Here is a 23823-nt window from a genome sequence, read left to right as displayed (position 1 = left end):
CTCTCCTCTCCTCTCCTCTCCTCTCCTCTCCCTCCCATCCCCTCCTCTCCTCTCCTCTCCTCTCCTCTCCTCTCCTCTCCTCTCCCCTCCCCTCCCCCTCCCCTCCCCTCCTCTCCTCTCCTCTCCTTTCCTCTCCTCTCCCATCCTCTCCTCTCCACTCCCCTGTTGTCCACTGACAGCCAGCCAGCTAACCCTCCTATTAGTCAGTCATGGGAAACAGGGATGAGTCACAAAGGATGAAAGGCAGATCAACAGACAGAGGAGGAGTGAGAGAGAGAGAAGGGAGGACCTGCAGTCTCATCTGAAATGCTGCGTCTCCTCCTCCCTCTCTCCTCCTCCTCCTCTCCACGTGTCGTCGCCCCAGATCCCTCCGTCGACACCGATGATCTCATGTTTTTCTTTTCCTCCGCTCCTCCTTGTTCCTGTCCTTTATCTCAGCCTACGTTCATCACCTCTTCAGGACAGGGAGAGGCGCGGGAGACGGGCAGGGTTTGCTTCTGAGAGGAAACATCGTCACCTGTGGGCCTTGTTCACATTCATATGGCATCCTTCCTTTTATACCTTCCTACCTTCCTTCATTTCTCCCCTCCTAGGTGGAGAAAATGTGAGCGTGACTATGACAGCTGTGTTGATCAGTACTCTGATGGTGTTTTAAGAGTTAGTTTGGAGTGGGTTCAGCTCACAGGTGGAAATTTTGACTGCAGATCAAAAGGTTTGCAGGTTTGATTTCACCCTTGAACGTGGATTTGGATGCTAGCTGCTAACTGAACACATTAACGGTATTTGTTTACCTATCAGGTGATCACCTGTGTATGACCCAACCCTCCCTACCTTCACCTCCTGCTCTCTACCTCTCTGGATGACCTGAACGACAGAGTAAGAGAAGGAGCTGTTTTGACTTCAGCAGTTTATCTTTATTCTTCACCGGATCTCAGTGGGGCTCATTGGCTCTTTCGGATGACATGGCGCCAGGCGGGCGCACTTTGATGACATGAGAGAGGAACAAAGTCGCCCTGGTAACAAGCTCAGTAGATGTGACGCTCGTTTTCTTCAAGTAAAACTACTTTTTCCATTAGTTACAGTGAGGACGTTGATTAATTATACACAGTGGCACAAAATAAATCTCTCAACTGTCATGGCCTCTTTTTTTTATTATATCTTACATATACCTGTAAAAATATATTCTCAAAATAAATAAATATATAAAATAAATATATATTTTCTCCGAAAAATGCATAAATAAAGAAAAACAGGTTTAAACAGGTTTTTGATGCAGTCCCATGCGTGTTTTCAGTTATAGAATGCAGTCACAGAAGTACAAAACAGAATTCCTTCACTAGGCTTCTAGAACCTTCCCTCAGAACGTGGTAGTTCACTTTCGGGTAACACAGAGGAACAGCAGGTCCTCCACACTCCGCTGGAAGACCACCCACTTCTTGTTCTTCTTCCCTTACTTCCACCGTCAACCAATAAGAATCTCTCATCAACCAATCAGTTCCTGTCCTGTAAAGATGACATCAGCAGTGCTGAAAACAAAGCCACCTGCCCTCCTCAGGAAAACTAGGTCAGTTTATTCAACACATGTAGTTCCTTGTCCTTGGTCCAACCACATCAGGACACGAAGAATTGGGGCTGTGATGAGAACCGGTGACCTTTGACCCTGCTGTCCTCAGACCTGCCTCCTCTCGCCCACCGCCCCGGCGCAACAATCGAACCGCCATCTTGTTTCCGTGGGAAAATGTGTCCGAGAGCCAGGAGGAGGAGCCAAGCAAGGACATGCAGACACTCTTCACGGGAGAATCCTCAAGAGAACCCAGCGTTCTCCGTTCCCTCTGGTTCTCCGTTCTCCAGGCGGAACCCCTCCCTCCTCCTCCCGGCGCTGCCGTTCCTCAGCTCTGCTCCATCACGTCCCGGTACAGCTCCGGTACCCGGTCGGGGTCCACAGGCCGAGGCAGAAAGTGTGTGAAGCGCTGGTGTCGCCGGGATCGCGCCCCGGCCCTCTGAGAGCCATCTTTGTTGAGGGCGACGTAGTAGAAGGCCCCTCGGTCGCCGTGGCGATAGAGGGTGGAGGAGTACGTGTTGTACCAGTTTTCCTCGAACTGTTCCCTGAACACACACTCCGCTGACATCTTTACCTGGAGGAGGGAGGAGGGGGGGAGAGGGGAGGGAGACAGGAAGAGAGAGAGGTGATTAGTGAGATGTTATGCAACAAAGGAGTATGTGATCTTTCTGTTTCATTAACAATCCCAACACACTTACTTACACACACACACACACACACACTGTACAATCCAAACTGTGTGTACGTGTGTATTCGTGTGTGTGTGTGTGTGTGTACAATGATGGTGTATAGTATGGTTGCACAGTGTATAAAACATTCTATACAAACAGAGCAGAGATGATGTGCAGTCTCTATGTGTTCACCTCCATACAGGTACATCCATGATGGTGTGTGGGTACTTACAGATCCGTACAGCTGACCCTTGTTGTTCATGCCCAGGTACAGACCGCTGTCCACACCTCGGATGCTCACCAGCCCCACAGCCAGGCTGATGAACTCCAGGATACCTGCAGAGGGTCAAAGGTCAAATCAGTGTCCAGTGAACCACGGTAAGATGTGTTGACAGATATAGGCCCACTAAAGACTGCTTTTCTTGAGGGAAACCTACAAAGATCTTCAAATAATACAACATACATTTCCTTGCAGAAAACAGCGGTTCGCTTGTCATTTTTCTCCTCCCTTATCAAAGTTCAAAGCGACCACTCGAACTGAGTTAACCGGAGCGTTGTGACCGAGAGACTGAGCCAAATCGGTTCTCGGTTCGGAAGGGCTAATCAGCACTTGTGAGCATAATAGTGTCAGGATCAAAGGAGAAAGGTACACACATTACTCCAGTCTTATCCACCGAGAGGAAACGAGGTGTGGATAAAATAAACGCAAATATTTGCTAGTGGGTCAAATGTGAGTTAGTGCGGGCTACAACATATCCACTTAACATCTGGTGTAGTAATACAGGTATGTAGCCTACAGTAGTTGAAACTAATCATGAAAGAATTTGATTTATTTCGTCGCCTTTGCTATAACACCGCAATAACTGTATTGCTGTTGTAGCTTCTGACTGTTGCAGGTACTGGCTTCTTACCGAATCTGCTGTGGTCCTTCCGCGTGCCCTGCACTGTACCGTCAGATTGGATCTCGAGGTGGAAGCCGGTGCTACAGTAGAGCTGCCTTCTCCGTAAGATCCCCTTAAGGTGAGTTAAGTCCGAGGGCGTGCTCCGTGACAGCCGTTCGGCGGAGAGAAGGTGTTCGCTTCCCATCAGTCCGGTTGAGTCTACCGCGGGAGTCAGGACAAAATGTGAACCGTGACTGAAGCTATCCAGACCGTGCGAAAAGCTGCCCACCTCGCCCACTGCCCCCATCACCGATTCACGGAACAGAGCTTCAAACGTCTTGTACCGGGAGAAAAGTTAACGTGTGTATGTGTGTCTGCCTCTCCCTCAAACAGAAATCCTGAGGATGTGTGTGTTTTGCGCAGTCACTGATTGCGGTTATTTGCTGTTCCCGTTATATTTACATCCGCGTTTTCCGTTCCACCGTTTAGCACATGCTCTCTTGGGAACCCGGGATACTCCCCTCTGCTCTGTTTCCCCAGCGTTAGGTAGTCCTCTCGTGCGTTTTGCTTTTCCTTCTCTACCCGTTGATGCGGTTACCGTTGGAGCGCTACTCACTGCTCCCAGTCAGCTCGTGCTCACTGCGTGTTCAGATGATAGTGTGCGTGCCAGAAGGAGGGGAGTTTCACTTTAAATATATTCCGTATGTAAATGAACCCTCTTGCCTTTTATGCTAATGACGCTCTTTATAGATTTCTCTGTTTGAAACATTACTCCCAGACCCGTGGACGTCCCCTCAGCTTTGATGTTGAGTTTCATTGGCATCTCGCAGTCATTCTCCCTTCTTTTGGATTATGAAAAGTAGCCGGACTATAAGAGATTTCTGTAGCCAAAGCGAGGGAGGTGAAAAAAAAAGAGATAGAGCAAGTGAAAAAAATTGGAGTTGTTCCTTTTATAAAACGCATGTAGTCTTAATGAAGAAGGGTTTTTTTTTCTTCTACGGTGCTGTCGCGAGGGATTGCGCACTACGGTCTCCCGGATCCAAGAGGTTTGGTGCACTAAAGCAAGAGCAGCCAGCGGGATCCTCGTGCGTGTGCGTGCGTGTGTGTGTAAGACGTATGGCAGGTGGAGAGAGGCTAGGGAGAGAGAAAAAATAAAAAGAGGGGATGAGAGGGGCGGTCCTTTGAGTTAAGAATCGCACTGACTGTCAAGAGTGTCTTACCCTGCAGCAGTGTGTGTGTGTGTGTGTGTGCGCACGCGTTAGAGAGAGAGAGAGGAACAGCATGAAAGACGTGGGCTATAACACTAAATTGCTTGAGGACCCCCGCCTCCAAGTGACTCAGGTGTTTGTGTAGATGTGTGTTTGTGTGTATGTGTGTGCGTGGTGAAACCCCCCTTATTTTCACACAGGTGTTGATTTACGTTTTATCGTTTTATGTAATCCACTGCGGGCTGCCGAGAGGGCTGTGTTTCACCCCACCGACCCCCTCCCAAATAACCCATAGTGCACATCTGTGCAAACGACATCAGTTGGGGTACTCAACGCCAACCCTCACTGATCTCCTCAGCACCTTTGAACGGCGCTACTCTTAATTGTGGTTTTGAAAACAGCCCCCCTTTTGTGAATCAAAGAAGCGAACGATCAAAGTTCAAAGATCTTGTAGGAGACGAGTACTAACAACAGGGAGGAATAATAAACTTGTTTGAACACACAGGCTTCAAAATACCCAGGTACTTGACACAGAAGAAACCAAGATCCCTTAAAGGTGCAGTTTATCCTGTTCAAAACACCCATGGTTTAGAGAGACTAGAATGTGTGTGTGTGTGTTTGTGTGTGTGTGTGTGTGCTGGACTGAGTGTCCCACAGTCTGCCTAAACCATTGAATTGATTATGACCGGCTGTTGATCACCCCGGATAGGCTACCACCTCCAGAGCTCGCGTGTCCTCTTGTATCTGCCACGAATCGACTTGGTAACCTCGAGACCATTTCCACACCTTGGTGATTTATCACCCTCCCCACCCTCCCCCACCACCCTCCCTCCACCACCCTCCCTCCACCACCCTCCCCCACCTCCCCGGGGACACTCGGCATCCCCCCGGCTCATTTGTATTTATGATTTCCAAAAATACCTTTAAAACAAAATCGATAGAGTGGGCAGCGCAAAAGGAGCGGAGGAGAGGGAGGCAGTGGAGGGGGGCGCGTGGAGATCAATCCAGATGCGCACGAGGGAACAAAAAAGGAGGAGGGCAAAAGGGATAAGGGGGGTCTCGAGGATCAATGATGCGCTACAATGAAGACGTCAATTACTTGCCAAATTTCTGTGATGACATTGGTCGTGAGATGACAAATCTAAAGACCCCCGTTCTCACATTAGAGCAGCTCTAAGTCAGTAAAGGTTGTAAATTCATAATTGTTTGATGTCCTTATAACCTTGTAAATGGATTGATGGGGAAACTACTCAGCCTTTTAACGTGAGCAGGTGGCGTTCCCATCAAAGACGCTGGGATAGCCCCCGCGCGACCTGGCACAGAGATGTTACACAGCATAATGCAATGAGTCAAAAGCAGCGTAGAGTTAATCATCTTAGTTGCGTCTACATCTATAGCGCTTTGATCCTATACCGCGCGAGTTGTGTGCGTGCGTGTGTGTGTGTGTGCGCGTGTGTGTGTGTGGGAGCGAGGGGGGAAATGTTTTGACTTAAAGACTGAAAAGAAAGGTTTTCACTTTGTTTCATGATTGGTTTATGAAGACTGTAAAACAGGATCTTTATAACTTTATAACTTCACTATTGGTCAAGAAGTCGTTTAAGGAACCACGGATTGTTTGTTTAAACACCGAGTGTTTTGAATGAGGGTTTTCCTAGCATTTGCATCTGAAAGTTGCAAGTCAAAACATTCCCTGTATATTCGTCGCCATCTCTCCGAGCAAGATAAACTAGACTTTTATGTCAACCGTTCTTTTACTTATTTCTGAAAGAATCCTTCACTATTCTGTTACTGAAGTTAAAACCCATTGGAGCATTTCATCTCAGTTTGTGTAAACCTTGGACTTCACCCGGTGCCTCTACTCTGCCGAGCTAGGGCGATCTCTCTTCTCGCGATGAGAGGGAACACAATCCGCAGCAATATTATTCTTTTATCATAGCAACAGCAATGGCCGCTTTTCGGAGACTGGCAGCCGTGGCGAACAGATTAAATGTGTGGTCCGCGCCTCGAAACGACCTCCACTGTGCTCAGACGTTAATCGGAGGAAGGACACGAAGATGTCTCGCCGTAGGGATGTGTTTGGCTGCGGGAGGAGCCGTGGCGTTTTATTTTTACAACGACATTAACAACGAGAGCCGCAGGAAAAGGATGGGCTGCTACCGCATCAACGGCCGGGATCTTCTGCCCTCCCTTCCCGCGGTCGCTGCCAAAGAAACGGTACGATGTTTTATGCTTTAATGGGTGTAGGGTGGTAAACGTGCAGTGACACCCAGTTGGTAGGAAATGCCACGTATAGAAAAGCCTTCCTGAGTTCTTGAAAGTTCACTGAGTGTATGTACACACAGCCGTGTTGACAGTGTCTCCTTAGTTACTGCCAAAGCCATTCTCTCACAATGGTGTGAATACATAGAAGTGGTTAAACTCAGCTGAAATGCAGTTTTGTATGTTTTATATGGTGTTCTTTAGGTTATTGAATTCATCTTTACATTTGGCAGACCTGTGAGTTTTGTGTGGGCCTACATGAAAATAAAGATGGTGTAATTCCCAACGGTATGATGCGGAAATAACGCGCTACTATTTTTGTCTCGAGATGTTAGCAAGTGGATGAGTCGACCGCGGGAAGAGCGCTCTCCGCTCGAGCTGGTGCTGAAAATGACAAGGCACGCGCGCGCACGTCTCTTTCATGTGGGACAGTTCCTGCGCTGCTGCGCATTATCTTCAGAGTCAAAGCTTGACCACACACGCACGCACACACGTCGCAACGGAGATGGCACCTTAAGCACAACGCTCACACAAAACTCAGATGGTGTCTCGCTATTAGAAGATAAAAGTAAACGACCCACCAAAATATTTGAAATCATCCTTCTTGACTATCTTGGCAGACTGTCAAAAATGTCGTTCCCACGAGCACAGAGATATTTTCTGCATTCCCATATTTAGGCATGTTTGGGGACTTCGAGTAGCCAAATGGATATAAAACTAGTAAACTCGCAAGCAACTCTAGAAGTCTAGGCCTCGTGAACTCCCTCCCTCTCTTGAGTGTCAGCGCGCCCAAAATATGCAGGAAAGCTTTATGAATGAATTTGCTCTGTATGCAAATTAATTGAGTGCAGGAAAACCGTTACGCTGAAGTGGCACGCTGGGTGTGTAGTCTAAATTTAGCCTCATATAATTACAGTCGAGATGAATGTGCTTTTTTGCGCAGTGGAATCTGAGCATTATGCTAATGAGCTCGCTGCTGCTTCCGCCTTCTGTGTCCTGAGTGCTCGTGCCAGAGGTGCTACTATTTATAGACGGAAACTCTGGAAACCTAAATAGAGTTTGTGTTGTGCGTCAAGAAAGGACTTTTAGCGCATCTTCAGTGACAGAAACGTGTTAGATGCTTTAAAACTTTAATATCACCCGTAACGTTTGAGTTGAAGGAGAGAAGAGTTTGTGTTTTTAGACGATGTTGTAATGAATATATCAAGTTTATGCTGCTGTTTGTGTGCGGGTGTGTGTGTACCTGTATGCATGTGTGTGTGTGTGTGTACTTGTATGCATGTGTGTGTGCGTGTGTGTGTGTGTGTGTGTACTCCAAGGCGAGGTATGACTTTGAAGAAGGAGAGGTACACATGTCTTCCCATGAGCATCGCTTTCGGTTGTTCAGCTCAGTGGAGTACGAAGGCCAACTCTACATGACCCCCCAGAACTTCATAGAGTCTGTCACCATGAGCGAGCCACGCAGTACGTACACCAGTTACCCGCCTCACAGTGGGGAATGTAGGAAACTGGGCGTCCATCTTGGATCACTGAAGTTTTATGGCAGTCCTTTTCCTCTGCCAGTTGTAAATGCACACCACTCTTTTCTATTCTTTTCTTTTCTCTCTTTTCTATTTTTTCCCTTACTCACATTTTTTCTTCTTCTCATCCCTCCTAAGCTCACCACAGATCACTCTCAGACATAGGGGTGTACTGACACTGTTTAGTCTGAGAGTAGATGTTAGTCAGACCGACACACACACACACACACACACACACACACACACACACAGGCTAAATAGACGATGGGACATTTTATGGTGTGTGTGTGCTAACATAAGCGTTTGGGCTTGTGTGTGTGTGTGCGTTAGTCACTGATACCTGATATATCTAAACTACACACCCTTTCAGCACACAGCCTCACTAATGACCCTTTTGAAGTTGAATTAGATGAGCCCATGGTATAAAATACAACAACAGCCTTTTACTGGAACATTCCATGGACACACACACAGTAGACCTAGCCTCCATGACAGTGTATATACAGTATGTGTGTATAATGTCTGTGAAGGAGCATTAAGGCCTGTTCCTACTGATGCTATCTACCCAAGCCCACCCACCCTCTCCTCCTTTCTCCTCCTCCCCTCTCTCCTCATCTCCTCTCTCCTCCTCTCCTCTCATAACTTGCTAAAGCATTTTGTTGTCTCAAACAAATTTTGGAGTTTAATTAAATGTAAGTCTTATTTTGGATTTTCCTGTCCGTGCTTTCAGACAAAAAACCCTGGAGATCTCTAACTAAACAGGTCTGTACCTCTCTCTGCAAACCAATCATAAATATCATTATTTAAAATGTATAAAGTTCCTATTAGAAAAACAAACTAAGTCTGTCATGCTAGTAAGAAGCTGAGACTGTTGAAATAAAACAGTAGAGTAGTCACACTGGAAGGTGAGTGGTGACTCATCTAGATGTGTGTGTCTGTCAGGAGCTGGAGAAGACCCTGTTAGACACGCCCCCTGTATGGAAGGGAACATCCAAGCTGTTCCGGAACCTGAGAGAACGAGGTAGGAGAACCTTGTTCTGTCACAACAGAACACAGCCCACACACACACATACCAGACACACATACACACCAGACACACATGCATATACTAACCACACAAACACACACACACACAGGCACACAAACACAGGCACACACTTTAGCCTGACAAAAGCACCTTGTGCAAAAGCTAAACTCGCACAGTCAAGCACGCACACCTTCATTCTATCACATGCAGTAACACACACACACATTAGACACACACATACATGCAGGTACATACACACACTCACCACGTACACACACAGACACACACACACTGATTAGCATGCTATCTGGGAGTGTTAGCGGTGTGCTAGTGACAAAGTCATGAAAGGTGACTTGCTGTGGTGCCGGAAGGTTCCAGCACAGTGACGGTCAGGTGTGACAGGAAGAGTACATCCACATGTCTGACCAGTCTCACACACTCCGAGAGCCATCGCATAGCCACAGACTCACCCAGAGCCTGTGTGTGTGAATGTGGGTGTGAATGTGTGTGTGTGTGTGTCAGCGTGGTCTCCTAAGCCTGTGCCCTCCTGTGGTCACCTTACGGTCAGCCTGCTACCTAGGTCTAAAAATAGACCACCTCTCTTTCCTTCTCTCTCCTCCCTTTCTATCCATTCTATCCTTCTCCTCACTCTTCCCTTCTTCTGTCGCCTGTCCCCCCTCCCCCTCCTTTCCCCTCCCCTCCCCTCTCCTCTTTCTCTCTACGAAGTGAATCAAACTTATGCAAAAATAGATGAAGTGTGCCTCACAAGCCAGAGTTTTTGTGTGTATGTCTGTGTGTGAGTATTTGTGTGAGTGTGTGTTAGTGTGTGTGTGTGAGAGTGTAAATGTGTGTGTGAGTGTATGTGCCGTGTCATTAAAGTGTTTCTAGAGCGGTGTGTACCAGTGGAGGCACACGATGGCCACGTCCCCATGGTGGTAATTATCCTCTCTCTCTCTGTTCCTTCTGAGGACGATAAAAATAACCTCCCTCTATCCTGTCCTCTCTCTCCCTCCCCCCTTCTCTCTCCCTCTCTATCCTCTCTTCTCTCTCCCTCCCCCCTTCTCTCTCCCTCTCTATCCTCTCTTCTCTCTCCCTCCCCCCTTCTCTCTCCCTCTCCTTTCTTCTCTCTCCCTCCCCCCTTCTCTCTTTCTCTCCTCTCGTACTCCCTTCCTCTCTCTGTCTTTCTCCTTCTCATCTCCATCTCCCTTCTCTCTCTCCATCTCATTTGCATGATCTTGATAGCATGCTGATGTGGAGTCCTGTAGGATGGAGGGCTAGAGATGAGGAGAGGTGCAGGGATAGAGGGATGGAGAAAAAAGACAGAATTGGGAGAGATAGAGAAGAGAGAAGGGATGGTCCGTAGTTTGGAGTGCCAGGTGAGTTCTGTAGTGTCTCTTGGTCTCTTCTTTGACACACACACGCTGCTCCTAAAGGTACTGAGGTGGAAATGGTTTCTTAGCCTCAGGCAGGCCGCCAGAGAAAAGTAGCGGGGGGGGGGGGGGGGGGGGCTGGGGGGCTGGGGGACTGGGGGACTGGGGGGGGGCTGGGGGACTGGGGGGCTGGGCGACTGGGGGGGGGCTGGGGGGGGGCTGGGGGACTGGGGGGGGCTGGGGGACTGGGGGGGGGCGGGGGGGAGACTGGGGGACTGGGGGGCTGGGGGACTGGGGGGCTGGGGGGACTGGGGGGGACTGGGGGGGGACTGGGGGGCTGGGGGGGACTGGGGGGGGGCTGGGGGGGCTGGGGGACTGGGGAAGGGATTCCTGAACACACAGACAGCTAGTGTTAATTAAGCAGAAACAAAAGTGTGTGTGTGGGATGTCAAGACACGCCATCTGCTGACGACCACCGGCAGGCTTTATTCTGGGATGGCGTCCGGTTACGGTTACCCTCGGAAACTACGTTGAGTGCCAGACAAAGGAATTTGAGGGTTTTGCCCGAGCACATTTATCTTGGTTGTCGTGTCGTTGGAGGTCTGTGTGTGTGTGTCTGTGTGTTGCAGTGTGTAAGAGAGTCTTGTCCTGCCCTGGTATCAAATCAAATCGTATTTGTATAGCCCTTTTTACAAGCAATGCCACAGAGGGTATCACTGCTCTTACCACAAAGAAGGTTTCAATGTTTACTGTAATCAATGAAGGTGTGTGTGTCTCTGTGTATTTGTGTGTGTGTGTGTGAGAGAGACAGACACACACCTTCACACATACACACTCACAAAGGAAAATCAGTCCCTGAACCTTCAGTAGTTCCTGACCTTATCTCCTCACCCAGACATGGAGAGGAGGAGGAGGAGAAGAGGAGGAGGAGGAGGAAGAAGAAAAGACCACGCAGAGAAAGAGGGAGGAGAGGTAGAGGAGAGGGAGACACAAGTGAACCAAGACATTTATATGATAACACACACACACACACACACAGACACACTGAACACAGGGTTCCTGTGCCTGTGGCCTGCTCTACAGACAACAGCTCAGATTTTATCAGCTTGAAAGGAAGGGATTAGGGGGGGAAGGAAGATGGGGAGGAGGGGGGATGAGAGGAGAGGCAGAGGAAGAAAGAAAGAGAAGACGTCGTGTTCTCATCTATCACCAGAGTGTTTTGAACGTCAGTAAACATTTGAACCAGGCTTTCATATCAGACACGGGGTGGTGCTCTGGGCTGGAGGACCCAGCCTGTTGCTCTTTGGCGTGGGTGGGTGTGTGTGTAACAGCAGTGTTGGTGACCCTGTCCTCTCTCTATCCTCTCCAGGTATCATAGCCTACACAGAGTACCTGTTCCTGCTCTGCATCCTGACCAGTGAGTACACCTGCCCTGCCTCACCTGGTCTGCTGGCCTCAACTGGAGGTCAGCTGCCTCACCTGGAGGCCTGCTGCCTCACCTGGAGGTCAGCTGCCTCACCTGGAGGTCAGCTGCCTCACCTGGAGGTCTGCTGCCTCACCTGGAGGTCAGCTGCCTCACCTGGAGGTCAGCTGCCTCACCTGGAGGTCAGCTGCCTCACCTGGAGGTCAGCTGCCTCACCTGGAGGTCTGCTGCCTCGTCACAACGCTCTGCTGCTGCAGGCCTGGGGACGAGGCTTCACATCTGGGATACATCTCTCACTTTACTCACCCTCTGTCTCTCCCTCTCTCTTTTCCCTCTCTCTTTCCCTCTCTCTCTCTCTCTCTCTCTCTCTCTCTCTCTCTCTCTCTCTCTCTCTCTCTCTCTCTCCCTCCCTCTCTCTCTCTCTCCTCTCTCTCCTCTCTCCTCTCTCTCTCTCTCTCTCCCTCTCTCAGAGCCCCATGCCGGCTTCAAGATCGCCTTCAACATGTTTGATTGCCGACGGCAACCAGATGGTGGATAAGAGAGAGTTCCCTGGGTGGTGAGTGTGTGCTGTTGCATTCTGGGCAGTGTAGCCACAATGACAAGGCGGTGGATGAAGCCTAGGCATGTTGAACCCTGGGTAATGTAGTCTTTCTGTCTCCAGCTGCAGGAGATCTTCCGCAAGAAAAACGAGAAGAGAGAGAGAAAAGGAGACTTAGAGAAGTCAGCACAGCTGGTAAGATCAAAGAGAGAGAGTATTACTTATCCATGTGTATGTACAGTACCAGTCAAAAGTTTGGACACATTTTCCCCATTCCAATTTAACTTTTGACTGGTACTGTATGTGTAAATACGTCATATATTCTGTATATTGTTGATATTATATCAGTAATGTAACATCTAATGTTTAACATCCATTAACCGCAGGTTTGAAGGTTGGATAGAGAGGTTCAGTGGTGTAACGTGTTCTGATAGTGTCCTGACATAGTGTTGTGTGTTTGTGTGAATGATGCGCCAACCAGCCAACCAGGGAGGTCCTCCTCAGTCCTGCTATAACGGGCTCCATCTCTGATTGGCTGGACTGGGTGGCCCTAACCTAAGCACTGGGATCTGATTGGAAGCTGATGCAGGGCAGCCAGTAGACATAAGAGGACCAATCAGAAGACAGATGATCTACCCAGGGGGAGGGGGGGAGGTAAAGGGGGAAGAATGGGAGGGAGAAGGAGAGAGGAGAGAGAGAGAGAGAGAGAGAAAGGGAGAGAGAGAGAGGGAGAGAGAGAGAGAGAGAGAGAGAGAGAGAGAGAGAGAGAGAGAAGAGAGGGAGAGAGAGAGAGAAGAGAGGGAGAGAGAGAATAGAGAGAGAGGAGATAGAGAAGAGAGAGGGAGAGAGAGAGAGAAGGAGAGAGACAGAGAGAGAGAGAGAGAGAGAGAGAGAGAGAGAGAGAGAGAGAGAGAGAGAGACGAGAGAGGAGAGAGAGAGAGAGAGAGAGAGAGAGAGAGGAGAGAGTGAGAGAGAGTGAGGGATGGTGTTTAGGTTAGACTGTTCTGGTGTAGCATCAAGAACAGAGGGACTCAGCACACTTAGCTTATCACACAGTATATATACATGTGTATGTATATATTGTTTTGTACAGCACTTCCAGATGTGTTAGTTGTGTTAGCGTGTGACTGCCTCTCTCCCTCGCATGTACTAACAGCTCTCTCTCCTCTTCCTCCTCCTCTTCCTCCTCCTCTTCCTCCTCCCTTCTGTTTGCATGTTGTGCATCCTCTTCTGTCTTCTCCTTTCCTTTCCTCCTTTCCTCCTCTCCTCTCCTCCCATTCCTCCCCTCCCTCTGTCTCTATAAGAGTATGCAGCTGTATGGATATCAGTTTGCTCCATATCAACAGCGTATGTATCCAAACCAACCCCCGCCCTCTGACCTCTGTTGTCCTGACAACCAGAGAGATTGTACAGTAGATGGATGGCGATGAGAGGGGCGGATGCATAAATTGGGTGGGATGGACAGATGGACGGCCCGGACAGTTGTATGGGTGGATGGAAAGTGATAGAGAATGAAAAGGAGAAAGATTATCTTCAGGCCTGTGACCTCTATCATCTGTACGACCTCTCTCTCTGTCCATCTGTCAGACTGCCTGTGTGATTGATTGGGGGATGATGGCAGAGGAGGGGAGGAATGGAGGGGTGGAGGAAGGGTAATAGATTTAGAGGGGGTCAAAGAGATGGACTCCAACAATAGAACATGATCTAATTTAAAAATGACTTGAGACACTCCTGCTCTAAATACAATCAGCCATGATGCTGTTGAGGAGGAGGAGGAGGAGGAGAGGAGAGGAGGAGGAAGAAATCTCTGTACAGAACATCAGAAGCGTCCACGAACACATTCCGAGCTAGCTATGGAAAAAAACTGTGACTGTACTTAGGAACAGAGAGAGCGAGAGACATAAAGAGACAGAGGGGAGACAGGAAGAGAGAGTCACATACAGAGGGAAGGGGAGAGAGATAGACAGAGAGAGAGAGAGAGAGAGAGAGAGAGAGAGAGAGAGAGAGAGAGAGGAGAGAGAGAAAGAGGAGAGAGAGAGAGAAGAGAGAGAGAGAGAGAGAGATCAAAGCTGTTAAGTGCTGTCCAGAGCTCCCAGCTGCCTGGCTGTGTTTGGACTACAGCTCTGTGTCTCTCTTCTTTAATACACGCTGCTCTCCTCTCACACATCCTGCTAGTCAGAGAAGCAGGCCACACACACCACACACCACACACACTCCCTCCCTCACACAGCACGCACCACACACCCTCCCTCACACACACACACACACACCCCCACGCACCACACACCCCCACCCTCCCTCACACACACGCCCCACACACCCTCCCTCACACACACACACACACACACACACCACACACTCCCTCCCTCACACACACGCACACACACACCCTCCCTCACCACACACACACCCCACGCACCACACACCCCACCCTCCCCTCACACACACACGCCCCACGCACCACACACCCTCCCTCACACACCACACACCCCTCCCTCACACACACACACACACCCCACGCACCACACACCCCCACCCTCCCTCACACACACACACACAGCCGTGCTGTCCATATGATGAACAAGCAGGTTGACCCTTGTGTAGGGAGGAAGTCAGGGTGAGTTAACCTCGTGTCCCTCTGGGGCCAGAGACACGAGCAGAGAGACAAGCACGCCAGATCACTTTCCATCACACCAAATATTTGACCCTGGGCTCAGTTAGAACGGCACTCCGTATCTCTCTCTCCCTCCCTGGCCCCCCTCCCTGGCCCCCCTCCCTGGCCCCCCTCCCCGGCCCCCCTCCCCCGGCCCCCTCCCCGGCCCCCCCTGCCCCCCCCCTGGATGGGCTGATGAGTGTGCTGTGGTCTCCACAGGTGCTAAAGAGGGACAGTCAAGAGCTTGTTACCAGGAGCTACTGGGACGTTCTGAGGCGCGGCGCAAGTCACGCGCTGTTCTCTGACCTGGCAGAGGTATACCTGTCCTCTGTCATCCCTCCACTCCTCCCTCCATCCCTCCATCCCTCCCTCCATCCCTCTGTTCTCTGACCTGGCAGACGAATACCAGAAAATGTGTACAGAGTATAAAGTGTGAACTCATTCATAATCCATAGATAACCATTATAAATCCATATATACTCCTTAGATAACCAGTATGAACTCATTCATACTCCATAGAAAACCAGTATTAATCCATTCAAACTCCATAGATAACCAGTATTAATCCATTCATACTCCATAGATAACCAGTATTAATCCATCCTTAACCCTGGTCCACGTGGTCAAGTAGTGGTTAGTGATGTTGTTGTGTCTAGGTGTTAAATGTGGTAGGGTTAGTCAGTGTTAAAGAGAACTCCTGCGTTGAAAAACAGTGTCTCTCCCTGCCTTAATCAGCTTCTTGTGTGTGTGTGTGTTGTTGACTCTGTACCACGGCTTTGATGTCAACGGTGATTCATCAGTGATAGTATATTGTTGTGATGTGTTTTGTGATGTCTCTATCTGACCAGGTAACCATGTATGTAGAAGGAAGGTTAAACATGAACACCACCCATACATCACATGTATAAGGGTTAGGGCTGCACACACGGCTGTGGAAATGCACACATGTGGATAGAGGTGGTGTGTTTCCTCTGTGACACGGATGAGTCAGGGTGTTTGTCTGCAGCAGGGGGAGTGACTGCCTGGCTGTCTGGCTGTCTGCAAACCTGCCACAACCAGTCAGCTAGGTTAGTCAGTAGAGGAGGGAGGGGGGAGAGAGAGGAAGAGAGAGAGAGGGAGAGAGGGAAGGAGAGAGAGGGAGAGAGAGAGGGAGGGAGGGGGAGAGGGAGAGAGAGAGAAGGAGAGAGAGAGAGAGGGAGAGAGGGAGAGAGAGGGGGAGGGAGAGAGGGAGAGAGAGAGAGAGAGAGAGAGGGAGAGAGAGAGAGGGAGAGAGAGAGAGAAAGAGCGGGAGAGAGAGAGCGGGAGAGAGAGTGGGAGAGAGAGAGAGAGACAGAGAGAGAGAGAGAGAGGGGAGAGAGAGGGAGAGAGCGGGAGAGAGGGAGAGAGAGGGGAGGGAGGGAGGGGAAGACACCTTTCAGATTGACAGCAGTAATAACTGTTATTCACCTCAACTCAGAGATCAAAGGCTACAGGTTAGTCTCGTACACACACACATAGTCACACACACTGTATGGCTGTAATAACAATTATGTCGTCATGATGATGATCTCACACACACATACACAAGTGCTTCCAGGAACTCTGGTGTTATTACATCATCCTCACGGAAGGAAGGGATGGAGAGAGAGCGAGGAGGGTAGAGAGAAAGAGAGGGAGAGAGAGAGAGGAGGGTAGAGAGAGAGGAAGGTGGAACTGTGTCTGTGGAGGCAGGGTGGAAGTGTGAGCGACGGAACCCACATGTTGTTTTCTCTCTGTTGTGGCCGGGGGGCTCACCTGGGCTCACCTGGGCACACCTGGGCTCACCTGGGCTCACCTGGGCTCCTTCCGGCTCCTCTGGGACACCAGGACTTTAGACTGGAGGTAGAACACAGCATCCTGCTGGTCATGACGATGGACATGATGATGGAAATGATGATGGACATGATGATGATGATGGACATGATGATGGAGATGAAGGCACCATGCTCCTTGCTTCCCCTGGAGAAGGACTGTAGAGTTTGCTAGTGACTTGAGCATGGCTCGGGATTGGATGGTGTGGCAAAGGGCCAAGGCCATTGGCTCTTTGACCAGTCAATCATCCTCTCCTCCTATCTGGGTCTAGCAGGTCTGGAAGCGCTGTGTGAGAAGCCTGGAAAATACACCTTTTACTGAGCTTAGCCTGGTGTAGGGAGTCAGGTGGCTGAGCGGTTAGGGAATCGGGCTAGTAATCAGAAGGTTGCCGGATCAATTCCCGCCAAATGACGTTGTGTCCTTGGGCAAGGCACTTCACCCTACTTGCCTCGGGGGGAATGTCCCCTGTACTTACTGCATGTCGCTCTGGATAAGAGCGTCTGCTAAATGACTAAATGTAAATGTTTAACGCAGCACACACACACGCGTTTTGCCTTTGGGGATTAAAGGGAATGTTTAGTGGAGGATTACCAAAATAAGACATGTCTGCGTACGCACACACAAATCTCCCCACTTGGTGTCAGATAACTACGATCATTTACAAGGCTAGAACAGAGGGGGGGTTGCAGTGCAGTATTTTGTATACAGAGCGAATGAGTGAGAAAGGGAGAGAGGGAATAGTTATAATCCCGAGACACCTGAGATTCTTCTCCCTTCAGGAAAAGGTGGAATCTGTTCACATTCTGTTTGCATTTCTGTCAGTTCTCGTGGTTTGTGTTGTCGCTCTGGTGTCTTGTCTTGTTGTGTGTTCTGTTTGATGTTCCATCTGGTGGTTTGTGTTGTCGCTGTGGTGTCTTGTCTTGTTGTGTGTTCTGTTTGATGTTCCGTCGGCACAGAAATGCATGGGATGTGGTGTCACAAACCAGCCTGTCTGTCTGCGCTGAACACTGTCCTCTCTCTCTCTTGTCCTTTGTCCCCTCTCTCTTCCCCCTCCCTCTCTCCTCTCTCTCCCCCCACCAGCAGAGTGTAAAGGCATGTATGTCCACAGCTGTCTGTGTGCTACCCCCCTCCCTTCCCCCCCCCTCCTCATCCCCTCCTCCCCCTCCTCCTGGTCCTCCTGGTCTGCATGGTCAGGCTCTGATCTGCACCCCCCCCCCCAGCTGGCTCAGGGTTAGGGTTAACGTGGCTGCCAGCGGGGGTCCCCTCCAGCAGGGGGGCTCCCCTCCAGTGGGGGTCCCCTCCACTGATGGTGTTGTGGGAGCAGGCCGGACTGGAGCCTGACAGGAAAATGGCTGTTGGGATGGTGGAAGCTGATTGGTTGACTTGACTGTCTGTTATGACTTTTGGCCTCTGTATGCACTGCACATGTGCAGAACGCTCACTGTCTGGCTGACTGGTACACTGGCTGCCATCTTGGATCGATAATCGCAGACCACTCCCCCCCCCCACTCTTTGACCAATCAGAAGGCTTGCTTTGGTTTGTAACTGATGGACTCCTCTCTTGTCCCTGCCCCTTGTCCTCCACTCTGACCAATGGCAGCGTGCAGAGGAGGGGATGATGATTGACACCACGCTATTGGTTCATTTCTTCGGGAAGAAAGGCAAGGCAGAGCTTACCTTCGACGACTTCTACAGGTAATCGCCATGGAAACCAACATTTAAGACCGAAAATCTGACCTGGTTAGGCCTGCTCCACACACACACACACACACACAACCTTCCACACACACACCAGTGCCCTCTGCCCCACCCCAGATTCATGGACAACCTGCAGACGGAGGTGCTGGAGATAGAGTTCCTCACCTTCTCCAAGGGCATGACCACCATCAGTGAGGAGGACTTTGCCAGGATCCTGCTGAGGTACACCAATGTGGAGAACATCAGTAGCTACCTGGAGAACGTACGCCAGGCCATCCCCGACGAGAAGGTAGGGGGGACCTTCAGAACCTGTAGAACCTCTAGAATATGGTATATTCAAAACCCTAGAACCTCTAGAACATGGTATATTCAGAACCCTGGAACTTCAAGAATATGGTATATTCACTAACCTAGAACCTCTAGTATATGGTACATTCAGAAACCTATAAAACCTATAGAATATAGTGCTTTCAAAACCCTATCGAATCTATAGAATGTAGTATATTCAGAAACTTACATTTACACGTAAGAGTAATTCTTAATTTCTGGTCATAGTTACATAGGAAGCTGGTCAAATGATGACTACAAACTAAAGGCCTGATGGCAACAGAAATCAATCAGGTGCCATATGGATGATCCACCCTCACCCCCTCACCTCCCCCCTCCTCCCTCAAACCGCCCTACCCCCCAGTGTTGCCCCAGGCTTGTCTTACCCCCTTCCCCCCTCTTCCTTCCCCTTCTCCTCACCTGAACGCTCCACTGAGCGACTAGCAGAGGCTGGATCTAATGTCCCCCAGACCTCTCTTTCTCTCAGACACACACACACACCACAAACACACCACACACACACACACACACACATGGTTGAGCGCACTACCGCCCCATCACTATGGAACCTGTCACTCAAGCCTGTATCAGCCTGACACCTTGTAGTCAGGAAGAAGTGGATTCTCACACCCCATCACACACACACACACACACACACTTCACAGCATTCAGTGACCCTGTGGTTTTGAAACACGGTTTTGACTGATTGACAAGCTGCCCTTCCTCACGGACATGCGTTATTTTGCTGTGAAAGTCACACGCACACACACACACACTCTCACACACACACACACACACAAACACACACACCCACAGGCTCACGTACAGAGACATCAGCTCATACACTACTGTGGAGATAGTTAGCCGTGCTAACCTGATTGCTAGCTAGTTGGTCAGTGTTTATCAGGTCCGTAGCTCCAGATAATGTTCATAGATTTATATCTGCATGCTGAACTGGACATTAAGTTTTACTCTGGAGAAAGTTCAATTAGCTAGCTAACATGCCAAAGACTCTATCTTCCAAAGTTATGCAATCGATCATTATGACATTTTGCAACTAGTAGCAAATCGATGTGTGTGTCGTTAGTAGTGTGTGACTGCTTGCGCTGTGTGTAAATGTGTCTCTCTGGTCACACCTGGAGAAACAACCCAATAATCTATTCTGGCCACTCCGCACTTTACCTCCAAACTCTCCAAGTCTAGAAATAAGCACTTGTGCCCTTGTCTTCACCCCTCAGATGTGCTCTTCATCCTCCCCTCAGATGTGCTCTTCATCCTCTTCAGATGTGCTCTTCATCCTTCAGATGTGCTCTTCATCCTCCCCTCAGATGTGCTCTTCATCCTCCCCTCAGATGTGCTCTTCATCCTCCCCTCAGATGTGCTCTTCACCCCTCAGATGTGCTCTTCATCCTCCCTTCAGATGTGCTCTTCATCCTCCCTTCAGATGTGCTCTTCATCCTCCCTTCAGATGTGCTCTTCATCCTCCCTTCAGATGTGCTCTTCATCCTCCCTTCAGATGTGCTCTTCATCCTCCCCTCAGATGTGCTCTTCATCCTCCCCTCAGATGTGCTCTTCATCCTCCCTTCAGATGTGCTCTTCATCCTCCCTTCAGATGTGCTCTTCATCCTCCCTTCAGATGTGCTCTTCATCCTCCCCTCAGATGTGCTCTTCATCCTCCCCTCAGATGTGCTCTTCACCCCTCAGATGTGCTCTTCATCCTCCCTTCAGATGTGCTCTTCATCCTCCCTTCAGATGTGCTCTTCATCCTCCCTTCAGATGTGCTCTTCATCCTCCCCTCAGATGTGCTCTTCATCCTCCCCTCAGATGTGCTCTTCACCCCTCAGATGTGCTCTTCATCCTCCCTTCAGATGTGCTCTTCATCCTCCCTTCAGATGTGCTCTTCATCCTCCCTTCAGATGTGCTCTTCATCCTCCCCTCAGATGTGCTCTTCATCCTCCCCTCAGATGTGCTCTTCATCCCTCAGATGTGCTCTTCATCCTTCAGATGTGCTGTTCATCCTCCCCTCAGATGTGCTCTTCATCCCTCAGATGTGCTCTTCATCCTCCCCTCAGATGTGCTCTTCATCCTTCAGATGTGCTCTTCATCCTTCAGGTGTGCTCTTCATCCTCCCCTCAGATGTGCTCTTCATCCTCCCCTCAGATGTGCTCTTCATCCTCCCCTCAGATGTGCTCTTCATCCTCCCCTCAGATGTGCTCTTTATCCTCCCTTCAGATGTGCTCTTCATCCTCCCCTCAGATGTGCTCTTCATCCTCCCCTCAGATGTGCTCTTCATCCTTCAGATGTGCTCTTCATCCCTCAGATGTGCTCTTCATCCCTCAGATGTGCTCTTCATCCTTCCCTCAGATGTGCTCTTGTGTCTTTCCTTAATGTGAGAAGTGGAGCTCAGATGTGCTGTGTGTATGTTCTTTCTCCCTGTTCAACCCTGTTTTTCTGGGTCCTCCCTCTTTCCTCTCCTCTCCTCTTTCCTTTCTCTCCTCCTTTTCCTTCTCCTCCCTCTCATGTTTTCCCTCTTCTCCTCCATCTCCTCTTCTCATTCACCTCCTTTTACCTCTTGTCCTCCTCTCCTCCTCCTCCTCTTCTCCTTCTCTTCTCCTCCCTCCCTTCTTCTTATTCACCTCCTTCTACCTCTCCTTCTCCTCCTCCTCTTCTTTTCCTTCTCTATTCCTCCCTCCCTTCTTCTTATTCACCTCCTCCTCCTCTCCTTCTCCTCCTTCTCTTCTCCTCCTCTCCTCCTCCTCTTCTCCTACTCCTCCCTCTCTCCTTCTCCTCTTCTCCTCCCTCTCTTCTCCTCCTCCTCTTCTCCTCCCTCTCTCCTCCTCTTCTCCTCCCTCTCTTCTCCTTCCACAGAGGCAGGAGGTTGGTAGCTATGATGCAACTACCTCCGCCTGCACTGGTGCACGTGTCTGCTTGTTGTTGTTGTTGTTGTTGTTGTTGTTGTTGTTGTCATCGTCAACTCTATTTTCCTCCAGTCTGATGAGACCACTGGGTTTTCATGCACAGATGTTCTCATACAGCTTTGAATGATTTGCATTAGAGTACATTCGGCTCATGTCTGTTATTGTTACATTGTTTCTTATCATCGTAACCAGACCTGTGTCCCCTACGACCCCAGACAGTCCTGATGGTGATGTCATGTAGATGACCTGCACCTGGGGGCGTGGCTTAATCGGTCAGCTCCGCCTCCACTGGCCGTGCATGGGGTCAGGGGTCAGCATGAGCACCCGAGGCAGCTGCAGTTGGAGCTGCGTGGTGATCCGTACTGTGGGCTGATGAGGAACGTGTGTGTCATGCTGTCAATGGGTTTCCTGTGTGATACAGCCTATCACTAACTTCTGTGTGTGTGTGGGTGTGTGTACGTGTGTGTGTGTACGTGTGTGTACGTGTGTGTGTGTGATTCAGGGGATCACCTTCGATGAGTTCCGCTCCTTCTTCCAGTTCCTCAACAACCTGGAGGACTTTGCGATCGCCATGCAGATGTACAACTTTGCCAGCAGATCCATAGGACAGGGTAGGGCTGTGTGTGTGTGTGTGTGTGTGTGTGTGTGTGTGTGTGTGTGTGTGTGTGTGTGTGTGTGTGTGTGTGTGTGTGGTGTTGTCTCTCACCTAGTCAATCCATGAACGGAAACTGGAAACATCAATCAGAGCATGTTACTGTGTATGACTGTAATTATTTACCTGTTTCTCTCAAACGACATCCCTCATTCCCTCCCTCCCCCCCCACACACACACATACACCCCCCCCCCCCCCACACACACACACACACACATACACCCCCACACACACACACATACACCCCCACATGCACAGATGAGTTTGCCCGGGCGGTGTACGTGGCCACGGGGCTGAAGCTGACACGACACCTGGTCAACACCATCTTCAAGATCTTTGACGTGGACCACGACGACCAGCTCAGCTACAAAGAGTTCATCGGCATCATGAAGGACAGGCTGCATAGAGGAGCCAGGGTGAGGAGGGGAGAAGGGAGAATGCAATTCTATTCATTGAGTATGCCTGCCACCTAGTGGTGTATGTGGGTACAGCGCCCTGTGTAAGCAGTGTGGATGAAACACCTGCCTTCCTTGCAGCATGGATATCTGTTCTCCTCTTCCTCTCTGGCATCACAGTCCTTGGCTTACTAGTACAGTAACACACTTCTCACGCCTTACTGTCTTTCTCTAACCTGCCACTCCTCTGTCTGGCTCTGTGCCTGTCTCTTTCTCTCTCTCCATCCCCCCCCCCCCCCTTCCCCCATCCCTCCCCCATTCCTCCCTCCTCCCATCCCTCCCTCCTTCTCTCTGGCTGGCTAACCCCAGGGCTACAAGGCTGTGGAGAGGTTCACTTCCTTCAGGTCGTGTCTGAAGAAGGAGCTGGCTGGCAGATAAGTACCTGACCTCTGACCCCTAACCCCTGACCTTTGGGACCAGCCCCTGTAGGGCTTTCTGAGCTGTAACTGTGTCTATCAAGGTGCTTTCTAATCCCTCAGTCAATACTGCGCACCTTACTTCAGGTTGACCCCGCATCCAGATTCACTCTGTGTTCGAATCCTGTGATTGATTCACATGCACATTCAGATACCCCAATTTGATTCCCATTTGAATCCCACCTGGGAGTTAACCCGTGTTGTTGGCTCCTGTGCACCAGGTGAGCGGTTCCCGTGGCGGGTCCTTCCCCACCTGTGTGAGGGCGGAAGGAAGGAAACATGTCCGCCAGCTCTGGAGGAGGTTCACCGAGAAGACCTAGAGAAGAGGAGGAGAGAGGAGGAGGAGAAGACCTAGAGAAGAGGAGGAGAGAGGAGGAGGAGGAGACCTAGAGAAGAGGAGGAGAGAGGAGGAGGA

At 50.0% G+C, this 23823-nt stretch overlaps 2 protein-coding genes across 2 annotated transcripts; one reads left to right on the top strand and one right to left on the bottom strand.

Annotated features, from left to right (window-relative positions):
• Positions 1-1228: 1228 nt before the first annotated feature.
• fgf20a (fibroblast growth factor 20a) lies at positions 1229-3824 on the bottom strand. The gene is made up of 3 exons (XM_047017195.1): positions 3144-3824; positions 2465-2568; positions 1229-2135 (listed from the first exon to the last, which is right to left on the bottom strand). The coding sequence occupies exons 1-3, from the start codon at positions 3418-3420 to the stop codon at positions 1890-1892; spliced, it is 627 nt and encodes a 208-aa protein (XP_046873151.1). The 5' UTR covers positions 3421-3824; the 3' UTR covers positions 1229-1889.
• Positions 3825-6258: 2434 nt separating this feature from the next.
• On the top strand, positions 6259-23709 carry micu3a (mitochondrial calcium uptake family, member 3a). Its single transcript, XM_047017193.1, is given in 16 exon segments — positions 6259-6535; positions 7900-8044; positions 8831-8862; positions 9043-9121; positions 11867-11914; positions 12391-12431; positions 12433-12489; positions 12582-12653; positions 15331-15426; positions 16957-16971; positions 18542-18636; positions 18757-18928; positions 22387-22495; positions 22796-22953; positions 23302-23366; positions 23627-23709. Coding segments are annotated over 16 exon segments (1461 nt in total). The 5' UTR covers positions 6259-6265; the 3' UTR covers positions 23634-23709.
• Positions 23710-23823: the final 114 nt, after the last annotated feature.

The sequence above is a fragment of the Hypomesus transpacificus genome, unplaced genomic scaffold (assembly GCF_021917145.1).
Source record: "Hypomesus transpacificus isolate Combined female unplaced genomic scaffold, fHypTra1 scaffold_493, whole genome shotgun sequence".
Taxonomy (NCBI): Eukaryota; Metazoa; Chordata; class Actinopteri; order Osmeriformes; family Osmeridae; genus Hypomesus; species Hypomesus transpacificus.
The sequence above is the reverse complement of the archived record's forward strand: the minus strand, read 5'-3'. Positions and strand labels throughout refer to the sequence as shown.

Coding starts and splice junctions, on each gene's coding strand:
- fgf20a (XM_047017195.1), bottom strand. CDS start 3,420: ATGGGGGCAGTGGGCGAGGTGGGCAGCTTTTCGCACGGTCTGGATAGC. Junction 2,569..3,143: donor GAAGGACCACAGCAGATTCG/GTAAGAAGCCAG, acceptor GACCCTCTGCAG/GTATCCTGGAGTTCATCAGC. Junction 2,136..2,464: donor AGGGTCAGCTGTACGGATCT/GTAAGTACCCAC, acceptor TCCCTCCTCCAG/GTAAAGATGTCAGCGGAGTG.